The sequence below is a fragment of the Pleuronectes platessa genome, chromosome 21 (assembly GCF_947347685.1).
Source record: "Pleuronectes platessa chromosome 21, fPlePla1.1, whole genome shotgun sequence".
NCBI classification, from domain to species: Eukaryota; Metazoa; Chordata; class Actinopteri; order Pleuronectiformes; family Pleuronectidae; genus Pleuronectes; species Pleuronectes platessa.
The window spans coordinates 19,006,815-19,018,195 of NC_070646.1; the positions used below are offsets into that span (position 1 = coordinate 19,006,815).

The window sequence follows — 11,381 nt, forward strand, 5'->3', positions numbered from 1 at the left end:
TAGAGAGGTAGTTGATTGAGAACATGGCAGTAACACATCCATAACCTGAACACTGAAAACTGTCTTGCTCCTCAAGCTAGTAGCTGCTTCCTGACAAGTTTCTCCAAAGGCTTAGCATTCATACCCAACTTTTTCTTAAAAAGCACAATGTTCGAGGATTACAAAACAGCTCATCCTCTTTTGAGATTGTTTATATTTCATTACTGTCTTGAGACAATGCATGTAATAATTTGGGAATATACAAGGTCGAAATTAATTCTAGTGACTTTTTAATTTGAATGAAAACTTTTATTTGCAAAGCTTTTCTCAAAACCAATGTAGAAAAAACATAACATGTAACAAACAATAAATGACCGAACAGCAAAACATACATGTCAAAAATCTATAGACAAAAAATGATCTGTATTGGCAGTCAATAAAATGACTTTTAAGAGGTTATTTAATGCAAGTGTGTCAGAGCCCCTGAAAGGACAGGCCTGGAACATTAAAGTCACAGTATTATCATCAGAGAAAAAAGACATGGAGCCAACTTTACATACTGTACAAACTTACTGCTTAGGGCTATTTATTAGAATAAGCCACAGCAACAAAAGCTGAACTCATCCATCAAAATGAAACTAGAACCACAGTCAATACAGTCACTCTGTGGTTTCATTGATTATAACCACTTGAGTCACATGGTAACAGGTCTTTGTGTCCGAGGGAAAATGATAACCACTTCCACTGGCTGTTTCACTGGTTGTCCACGAAGCCTTGGTGAATGACCTTTGACTTCTTCTGATCCAAAAATCTGCTACATGGAGTTGATGTTGCCTTTTGCTGGTGGCTGGTGTTCAGGCAGTCTGAAGCTCTGTGCTGGTGTGTAGAGGAGACGGAGTGCCCTCCTATCAGTGACAAGTTGCCCATCTAGAATCAGTGCTTAGGTAACAGTACATCCAACAGTGTCAAAAGACTGACTCAAGATAATAACATGATAACAATAAAAACTGGCCAATTAAGTAGCTGCCTTTAAATCCTCAAAGCAGAGGTAAGGAGAGTTCGATGACTTGTCTAATGTCAATTGTCCTCACTAGTGGACCAGGAATCCTACAAGGAATGAATATTTACTGATGTAAAGACTTTCAGATCTGTTAAGTCTGGGAAGAACATTATCTGGGTTCTTTCTGCTGCTGCGTTGAAGCTTGGCTCAGTAAATTGTGAAAGTCAGGAGATAGGACTAGTTTTTGGTGAACATTTCCCAATACCATCATGTCTCCGTTCTTTCCATCTGACAGATGAACAGATACCAGCTGCTGCAGAAGGAAGGAAAACAAAAAAGATTATTTCTATCTTAACACAGTTTAAGAGTTTTATGTTACTAAATTACAGTTCACATATTTGGGGGATTTTTTTTCCTTTTCTTTCTTTTCTTCCCTATTTTTGACATTTTTAAGATGTTTTTCATGCAAACACAATAATAGGTAGTATTCACTTTTGATTATTTGCCAAATATACACTATAATAAATTATTTTACAATCAGTCATTAAAGCATCACACAGATCAGTTTAAGAACCTTTAAATTCAGTCTATGACCCGTTCAAATGAAAATACAGATAAATACATAGCATTTACAGCAGTATTTGTGAAAATCAGAACTTTGTAAATGTGAAATGGATTGCATTAATACCACACAAAGCGTTTTACACCACAAGTGACATTCACCCATTCACAAACACACATACAATGCCATTAATGTGTGTCACACACGCTCTAGTTTCATTTTGATCGAGGATTGCAGCTTTTGTTACAGTGGATGTGTGTGTGGGTTCAACACACTCTCAAAAAACATTTCAAATTTGAAGCAAGAGAATATCAGCAAAAACAATATAAACAACAAACAACAACAGCAAATCTTACCCTAAATGAAGAAATGGGTTTCAGACTTTTTGAGAAATGTTTATTTAAATGCCGAAAAAACGCATGGTAGGTTTTTAATTTGTTTAATGTTTTATTGTGTTGTCTGTTTGGAGAAGTACCTGCAGAAAGGAGAAAGCAGCTCCCTCAGAGACATCCATGACGATGTCACCCATCTTCAGCTCCACCTTTCCTGACTTCCTGATCTGCAGCTTACCCAGAAATCCCTCTGGAAGTTGTGACAGGACAGGACAGCCCTCCTTCCTCAAAGCCTGCTGTGATACACAAGCTATTAGTAAAATGCTGATACTGGCATTTTCAGATTGAAATGTTCAGCTGCTGATGTTGCGGACAGAGTGCCAAACACATTCCCATGCTCCGTTGTATTAGGATTGCAGCAGAAATGTCAACATAAATGTCTCAAACTGTGAGTAAATTAAAAAAAAAAAATCCTCAGCAAGGAGAGATAATATTAAGTTGATGTGAGTTAATGCATGACAATTCTGTTAGCACTGATAAAAACTTCAGGAATTGATAAATAAAGGCAGAAAATACTGTTACACGTATGGACTACACAATTATTCATGCATGTTGCCATTGTAACAGCACACTTATAGATTCCCAACTCACTTGCGCTTGTGGATGTGTGGGCCTCTTGTCTACTACAGGCCTGCCTTCCTTCCTGGCTCCTTTCTCTGCTGTAGGTCTCACAGGGGGTGCCGCCTTCTGTTCAGATGTATGGCCCGGCATACAGTCAGGTAACTGCATGAAGAAGAACTCCTCTTTGCCAGACAGCCTGAGATCCTGCAGCAGCTCAACCAGAGAAGGCTGCTCTTGTTTGGGCAACTCTGTCCTGCTGTGGCTGACTCTACCCTCAGTTCCACAGACCGGATGTTTGTACAAAGGAGGGTTCTCTGGACCTGACAACAACAAAACAAAAGTCACATATGCAACAGAATGCTTACTGATTACAGAAAAACAGCTTGATTTTATTATGTATTTTTATAGTCACATGATCCGTAGACCTCCACTGTCCAAAACCTGCAAATAAAGGCTCAGTGAATGTAATATGTTTGTTTGTTAAATGTTGTATATTTCAGGCTCTGCAAGGGCAGTTTGTGAACTCAGGGACAGTCAGTGACTCAGATGTATGAAAGTATGATTTGAATAGAGTCCCAGCAGAGTATGTCTTGAATAGAGACACTGACCTGAAGGTCCAGACTTAAATGAGCAGCTTGCTTACAGGCCTGTAATGTGACACTAGTGTTCAGACAGTGGCAGTAGAGGTCGTGCAAAGTGGTTTTCTTACATGTTGTGTTGAAGCTGCTGGACTCATACAGAGGCAGCTGGATGGGTTTCAGATTGGCATCGTTCCGCAGATCCGGATCATCTATGAACTGTAGGAGGTGCAAAACATGGTATTAGTTAGGAGCTGATTAGTTATTACCAATGATTGTAACTGTTGTCATGGATGACAATAATAAAATAATGCCGTGCAGCTAACAATCACACCTAGAGAAATGAACCTTTATTCTTGCCGAAACAAATTAGTTGAGAATATTGCTGTCTGCAAGTCGAGAGAATAATTATGTAAAGCGTCTTTGAGTTCCCTGAAGAGCATTATACAAATACATTACTATTATTATTATTATTATTATTAATAAATACAATGGTATAATGACAGAATGAAAAGATGTGTCTGTTAAACATTTTCTTCAGACGCGTTATAAAATTCTGGAGAAAAACTCTGTACTGGTAAAATTGCAATAGATTAACTTGTCATCCAACAAAAGAGACAGATATGCCATTTCTAAAAATAAATTCATGAACTCTGAGCTTACCTACAATTCAGAGTAACAAGGTCGTGAACACCACAAGAGAACGGTGTTTGTATGGACTGTTCTTGTGAAGGCGGTAAACATAAGCTTATTTGAATGCAGCATTTATTCCTGGAGACCAAAAGCTGTCTACTTAAGTTTGAGACAGAAAAATAACCAACTAGCCACTTGACATCAACTCTCCAGGCCTAGTATTCAAAAATAAATGTTGCAATTGTGTAATCATCTATGCCAAATGCTAAATACATCTGAACTGAAGCTGCCTCTCACAATTGAGTAATGTTTTTAGACAGATTTGAACGTTGGTGAACCTCTTCTTTAAGACAGAGCAGTTAGAAGGAAGTACTCACATCATCTCTCTGCAGTTTGCTGAGTATCTCATCTTCTTCCTCCTCTGAAGGTTTTTTCTCTTTCTTCACCAGCTTACACACAGGAGAAGTGGTGGAGTCAAGCGGAGCTGTAGCACCACGCCAGCCTGAACAGAGGGGTGATGATGAAAGTGGAGAACTGCACCTATAATAGACTGACTTTCAGACATGCACTGAACTCTGGGTAATCTGCGGACACTCTCCCGAGGGGCTGTGTGAGAACGCAAATGTCTGAGTGAGAGGCTCTGGGGTCGGATTTATAACCGTTGCGTACGCACAAAACGGGGCCTGAAACGTGCGTACGCCACTGTTCACGCCAAAGTTGGTATTTAAAAAAAACGAATTTGACGGGAAAATGTGCGTATTTCTAAGCAAGCTCTGACCCATGCGTACGGACATCTGGAGACGGGAAAGTGGCGATGCAGATGTGAGGTGGTGAACTGAAGCCAGATTATAGATCCACTTCATCATTTACATTAAAACCAACAGCCTAGTTTTGCTCCCGCGACATATCTGTTCCACACGAGCCCTTTTATAAAAAAAATATATACAACAACTTAAAGCAAATTATGTTCAGATTCGATTTAACAGCGGAGTTACGGAGCCGAGTCATTAATAGTTTTTAATAATATCTTATAACACTGTGTGTGTCTCATCAAATCACTGCAGTGAACGTGACTGTGCCATCAGGCGCACAGAGCGCACAGGAGATCACTTATAAAAACTAAAGACATTTTCCAAATAATATCCCAGAGTGGAGGCAAGGATCCACAGATGTGAGGGAATCGGTCCGATGCTCTAAATCAGGGGTTTTCAACTGGTTTTGTCCTAGGGACCACCACTCTGACTAGAAAGTAATCTGCGGCCCACTGATGTGCCTAGACGCGCGTGTGCCTACGTTTGTGTGTGTGCATGAATGTGGATAGAAGGAAGTTTTAACATTTGGTTGTCCATGTTGGTTTTATTTTAAAACCTCAAACAAATCTAGATATATCAATTAAAAACCAAATCTAGAAAAATCTGTGTAAAAAACAGCAAAAATGGTTAATTTTCAGTGCTTAAGGAATTGAAAACAAAATTAAAATGTAGTTTGTAGTTGTACTGCATCTCAGAACCATATGTACATCAATATATAACGTTCATGACTTAAATGTACAGACATGTAGCTGACATGTTGAGAGAACGTTAAAGTAACAGTGATGAATAACAATCAACATAAACTAGGGCTACAACTGAAGAGGGAAGATGACAAAGTAATGCAGAATATGTGACAAATGATAATCATACAATATCACTCAAAGAATTGAGGCCTACTTAAGTTTAACCTCATGATCACCAGCAGCAAATCCTCTGGCAACTTATCCAGAACTTAACAAGGGGCTGTGTGTCATACATATTCCTCCTGACAGAGTCTGTGGACATCTCAATTAGCGGATCCTCTTCCACAGCCATCAGACTTGACCCTACTGCTGCATCGTCACTGACTGGGAGCAGGATCTACTTGCTGTCACGGCGCCACTCATCAGAATCAGTGAAGTACTTTTGGAATTGACGCACAAGCTTCCTCAAATGCTCACATATAGTGTCGTTGATGTCAATGCTGTCAGAGTATTTTTCAACTAAAGAAAACATCGGCAAGTTACCACCCTCCACTCGTTCTATCCACCTTGAAAAATGTTTGACGCGCCACGTAGTTTAAACACACGAGCAAAACCGCACCGCGAGACAGCCATCGGACCTCTAAGTGATAAAGGAGAGAGCTGTGTTCACTTCCCAAGTCTTTACATAGGGATGAAAAAAGGCGTGTATTCAATGCATTTCGTTTAATGAAGTTAACAGTCTTGACCACGACACCAAACACATCACTGAGCTCAACACTGAGATCTTTGGAGGCCACAGACTCTCTAATCAGGCTGTTTGTCTACCTCCTTACATGTGCAAACAGTCCAGTCTGGTTGCCACTCATGGCTCAGGCCCCATCGCTACATAATGCCACGCAATTCTGCCAGGAGATATTGTGATCCTTGAAAAAATCGTCAAGTGTTTTAAAGATCCTAACCCTAACCCTAGCTGTTTAGGCTTCTTGGTTTCACGTACCTGGGACACCCCTGTTTAATATGGTATTTTGGTTTGTGCCAATTGTAGGGGCGTGCTTAAGCCTGATTTAAGCGTGTCTATTCATTCTCTCGGGGGAACTGGATAGACATAAGTCTTAGAAATTGTTTATCAAACAGCGAATGTGGTAAAGTTGACTGTTATTACAATTAATTGTTTTGGCTATTATGCCAATTTATTTTTCTTATTAAAAAGTATTTTTTTTTCCGCTCTTTTGTTTTATTTAATATTTTTATTATTAATTCTGCCCTTTTTGGCCTTCTTTTTGGGAAAATACAAATTCCCATCATACAGACGACATCTCCAAGACCACCTGAGAGTTTTTCTACCTAGCTCAACCGCTCTTCTACATCTACCTTTAACATGCATGCACAGGGGAAAACTACTGTCCGTTTCTAGCCCCAAGCCGGTTTCACCTTTATTTATTTTAGACATATTTTTCTTATTTTAGATAAGAAATTTCGCGGACCCCCTGCAATGGTTTTCAACCAGGGGGCTGCGGACCCCTGGTTGAAAACCCCTGCTCTAAATAAATAAATACTGCTGTGACAGTGGTGCGGGGTTCTGCACGATGTGTGCATGCGAATGGAAGGACGAGGAGGAAGCGAGGGTTCAGCGATTTCTGATCCACAGCAGCAGCGGCAGAGTATCAATGTATTTTCTTTATTAGTGACATCACTGAATCACTTCACCTCCACCTCAATAACAAACACCTCGATGTCAGTGTCAGAAAGTTTTCACTTCCTCACTCACGGTGGAAACCCATTGGTCAGGAGCATCATTTAATTGCGTTCAGGTGAGCGTGCGCACGGTTTTATAAATCGGAATTAGCTTTTGAGTACACCATTTCCGGCTTTTGTGAGTACCAGTGTTAATTTCGTTGACGAAGACGATGACGAAATATATTCGTTAACGACCTTTTTTCCATGACGAAGACGAGACGAAGACGTAACGAAAACGAATCTTTGAAAATAAAAACTATGACGAAATCTATTTTAATTTTCGTTGACGAGACGAGACGAAAATGTTGGTGGTTGACTAAGTCACAATACTTTTTAAAACATCATCGTATCAGGCCGTCATGAAGTATCAGGAGCGGGTGAGTGAATCTGTGTGTGTGTGTGTGTGTGTGCCTGTGCGCTCCCAGATAGCGCTCCGGTCCGTAGCTCCGCCCCCCGCCTCGCGCACTCGCTCAGAGAGACACAGTGAAAGCAGAGCGCGTTCTCGTGGAGCAGCCTCTCAGTGACCGACTGCTTCTTAACTATGGAAACAGTGAAAACCAGAGTTTCTATGGTCTCAGCTGCTCAGAGATCAGCGCAGCAGCTTCTTCATCAGAGCAGAAGCTGCAGTTGGTTTGTACCGATGTTCAGTTTCTGTGTCCGGCTCCAGTCTGACCTGCTCTCCCTTTTTGTTTTCACATTTAAAATTAAATATATATTTTTAAGCTATTAGGCTGCAGCTATATGTTTTTATAGAAAAGGAGTTTAATGTGGCTATTAAATGTGACTAAAACTAGACTAAAATGGAATTAGTTTTCGTCGACTAAAACTAGACTAAAATGTAATTTGTTTTCGTCGACTAAAACTAGACTAAAACTAAGAAGGATTAAAATGACTAAAAGGTGACTAAAACTAATATGCATTTTCGTCAAAAGACTAAGACTAAGACTAAATCAAAAATAGCTGCCAAAATTAACACTGGTGAGTACGCACACTTTTAGCAAGAATCCTACACACTCTTTTATAAATCCGACCCCTGGACTTTTTCCGGAGCTTCTCTGGCCAGCTCCCCAGTAAAATCTCCAGAGAATGTCAGAAATTTGAAAAACACATAAAGAATACATATATCCCAGGATTAAAAAGAGGACCCATACAAGAAGAAGATGCAGAGAAGAAGGAAGAGAAGCACCTGTTTTGCATACAGTGTCAGCAAAACCCTGATCAAAGATGGAGTGAGACTGGATGGTCTGAGGCCTCTCTCTCCTCTTCCCCCTGTTTTCCCTCACTCCTTTCCTCTCATTCCGCTCTTTCCTCTCCTTTTTTGGAACTACATTTATCTTCTCCTTTAACCTGGGCCAAATTGGAAACAATGGTTATAAGCATTAAACAAGAAATAGACAAAATATACAGTGCTTTTTCTTCATTATTAGATAGGAGACTGGATTCATTACTCACTCATCTTTGTTTTTCCGGACAGCATTGACATTTGGCTCAAAGGTCTTCTTTGGAAAAGAAGTGGATAGAGAGAAATATAAAACATTGTCAATGTGTATTTCTTTATTGGAATTCAAGAAAATCTGCAATACATGGTGAACATATTTATACTATTCATGCCTTCTATCATATTCTATAATACATGACAATAAACCGTGTTTATAAAGTCCAGTATTACGCAGCGGGGGATTGTTGCCACGGCTCACACAAATAAAAAGTTGTTCTGAGTGATCAACTTTAATAATCTTTCATGGGTTCATTCACAGGGCATGAGAGCTCACTGAATGGCTTAATGAGTAAGAAAATGAATTGAATCAGGTGCTGTGATTTTCACAGTCACCAAATTGGAACCCAGTTGAACACCTGTGGAAGATGTTGGACTGATGTGTTTGACGGAGCTCTCCATCACCAGCATCAAAACTCACACGAGTGACTATGTTTTTTGAAGATTGGTGTTCATCCTCCAATAGAGTCCAGACACTCTAACAACACTCAGAGTTAATGCTCTGATAGCACTTGATGCCCTGACACATAAGACTCCAATCAGACTTAATCTGATTGAATTATTATTGGAAGATTGATCCTCTGATTGATGTGTGGTTTGAAAGATTACTGTTTGCTCTGGTATATATTGCCTCTTGACTAAGCATTAAATGGTCCCATAGCTGAGAGTATGTGGTGAAATGGTAATAGGAGCCATTTGAAGGTATTTAAAAGGGTGACAGAATGTGCCTGACAAAAGATTTAATGAACAAATCTTTATTTGGGGTTGCTTAAATATTTATCCATGGGCAATGGAACCTGCTAACACTGTCATTATAAAACACATTCTGCCATCTGCTGGTTTTCTACAGGAACAGCTTGACTGCTGCATGAAACATTGAGCTGCCTTAAGACATGTACTGAACTCTGGAGAACCAAATCACATTCTCCTCAGGGGCGTTACGTGTGAACGCGAATGTCAGAGAGAGAGCCTCCGGACTTTCTGTGGAAAATACTTTTCTTGTAAAAAGGCTGCAGATTGTCCACGGGTGTGCACCTGATCCAGTTTAGCAAATTGCACAGACACAAGCTGGATTGTTTTTTAGCTCTCCTGTACTTATTTAGCGATGTGTTTCTGAGTGTGTGTTTAGCAGCCACATTCACTGAGCGTCACAACACCCACAGGCGGTACAGGCAACACTTTGCTGGGAACTTAAACGGAGGGGGAGGTGTGGCTGAGGCATTGTTTTGGTTGGAGATGCTATTGTTTACGGCCAAACCTTGTGGCAATGAATATCATAACCTCTAACATATTTTATTTTATAATCGCACCCCTTTGGTGTGTCATTGGGAGTTTGTATGTTCTCCCTATGTCTGCATACATTTTCTCCATGCGTTCCAAAGACAGGCACATTGGGGTTAGGTTAACTCTACAAATCTATTGTCGGTGTGAAGGTGAATGCAAATGGTTGACCTGGCCCTGGACTCACTGGGGGGGATGGATGCATGAATGAATTTATGTATGTATGTATGTATGTATGTATGTATGTATGTATGTATGAATGGATAGGTGGATAAATGGGTAGAGGTATGTATGTATGTATGTATGTATGTATGTATGTATGTATGTATGTATGGATAGATGGATGGATGGAGGGATGCAGTAACCTCCATTACCTTGGGTTTTTTGAAGGCTCCTCCCAGTGTCAAGTCCCTGGTTCTGAGGGACGTCAGTCTTCCAGGTGGACTCATAGCTGTGACCGGAAGTCCTCTGCCCGCGGTGAGACTCGGGCCGCCCCTGCTGCTGCTGAGGCCGGAGGAGCCGGGAGAACTTGTTGCATCCCTTGAGACAGACATGTTGTAGTATCACGTCGTGGTTTTCGTTTGATGTTTTACTTTGTTCACGCCTGATGGTTTGGCGCCACCCCCCTCAACTAAAACACACAGAAGCTAACCAGTGACGATAGAGTCCAGGAAACACTCTTATTTTGAAAGCAGTGTTGTTAAGGATCCAGTTGGTCTAAGCGGAGTCAGGTAATGTTATTCCAGAGTGAGGCTCACACGGAGCAGAGGTCCACACGCACGGGACGCTTTATCACCCTCCATCTTGTTCGCACCCGCGACATCATCCGCGCTGCGTCACAACACAAAGCAGCTTGCTGGTGAAGACGAGACGTGTGTGTTCAGAACAGCGTCACCGGGTGATACACACAGCCCTTTCCACCGTCTAAGTCCTGGAGTCTGTGCGCAGATAATACCTCACGTCTCTAACATCTTGGTCACAAACCAGCAGAGTTCCCGGGCGATGGCTGCAGAGAACACACGGTGCTGTGTAGAAAAGTCTAAAACATTCAGCCGATGAGATAATCCCTGTTTTGATCTCTTTCCTGGTCCGTTTACACGGATCTGGGTTCCTTCCTCACAGAGTCTGAGGATGTATCGTCCATGACAGCGCTGTTCATTGTTGTTGTTGTGGTTGAACGGTGCTTCGCATGCGGAGCCACTAGAGGGCGATGTTTGTTTGGTGTGTGAGAATAAGTCCGTTGTTTTTTCATTTACACCTGAAGTGCCCTTTCTGAACCTCCTGTTTGTAATGGGCTGTTTGCTCGGCCTGTTGATAGTTTTAAGAGTTATTATTTGTCATTAGTGAGTCCTCCTAAAACACAATATATGGTCTATCGTGCAGACTGAAGGTAGAACACTACCTGGAGTTCATCCTACCTTGTTTATCTGCAATGAAGATTTTATAGTCAATGTTTTTCATAAAATTAAACTGAATTTGCTTTATTACTGCCCATGTGTCTGGCCATAATATAAGTTTGAATGATTCACTTTACTAGTCTTGTTTTTTTGTATGAAATGATATAAAGCATTGCAGTAACAAAGCGAGCACTGGGCTTTACTCTATAGACCAGTGATTTTCAACCTTTTTTGAGCCGCGGCACATTTTTCACATTTACAAAATCCTGGG

At 40.8% G+C, this 11,381-nt stretch overlaps 1 protein-coding gene across 3 annotated transcripts; it reads right to left on the reverse strand.

The window, feature by feature from the left end:
* Positions 1–251: 251 nt before the first annotated feature.
* On the reverse strand, positions 252–10,917 carry zgc:171971 (uncharacterized protein LOC569690 homolog). Of its 3 annotated transcripts, none has more exons than XM_053413397.1 (8): positions 10,088–10,917; positions 8,390–8,433; positions 8,124–8,284; positions 4,083–4,207; positions 3,204–3,291; positions 2,525–2,814; positions 2,017–2,169; positions 252–1,292 (listed from the first exon to the last, which is right to left on the reverse strand). In XM_053413397.1, exons 1-8 carry the CDS (start codon positions 10,265–10,267, stop codon positions 1,149–1,151), a joined length of 1,185 nt encoding a protein of 394 aa, XP_053269372.1. In that variant the 5' UTR covers positions 10,268–10,917; the 3' UTR covers positions 252–1,148. The 3 variants fall into 3 exon arrangements, with proteins under 3 accessions (XP_053269372.1, XP_053269371.1, XP_053269370.1); XM_053413396.1 differs by having other exon boundaries at positions 2,017–2,166; positions 8,390–8,436; XM_053413395.1 differs by having other exon boundaries at positions 8,390–8,436.
* Positions 10,918–11,381: the final 464 nt, after the last annotated feature.

Excerpts from the sequence above, each read along its gene's own strand:
- zgc:171971 (XM_053413395.1), bottom strand. The coding sequence starts at position 10,267 with ATGTCTGTCTCAAGGGATGCAACAAGTTCTCCCGGCTCCTCCGGCCTC. Across the intron at positions 4,208-8,123 it reads TGACACTGTATGCAAAACAG|GCTGGCGTGGTGCTACAGCT; the intron begins GTGCTTCTCTTC and ends CCCTCTGTTCAG. Across the intron at positions 1,293-2,016 it reads CTGCTTTCTCCTTTCTGCAG|CAGCTGGTATCTGTTCATCT; the intron begins GTACTTCTCCAA and ends TTCCTTCTGCAG.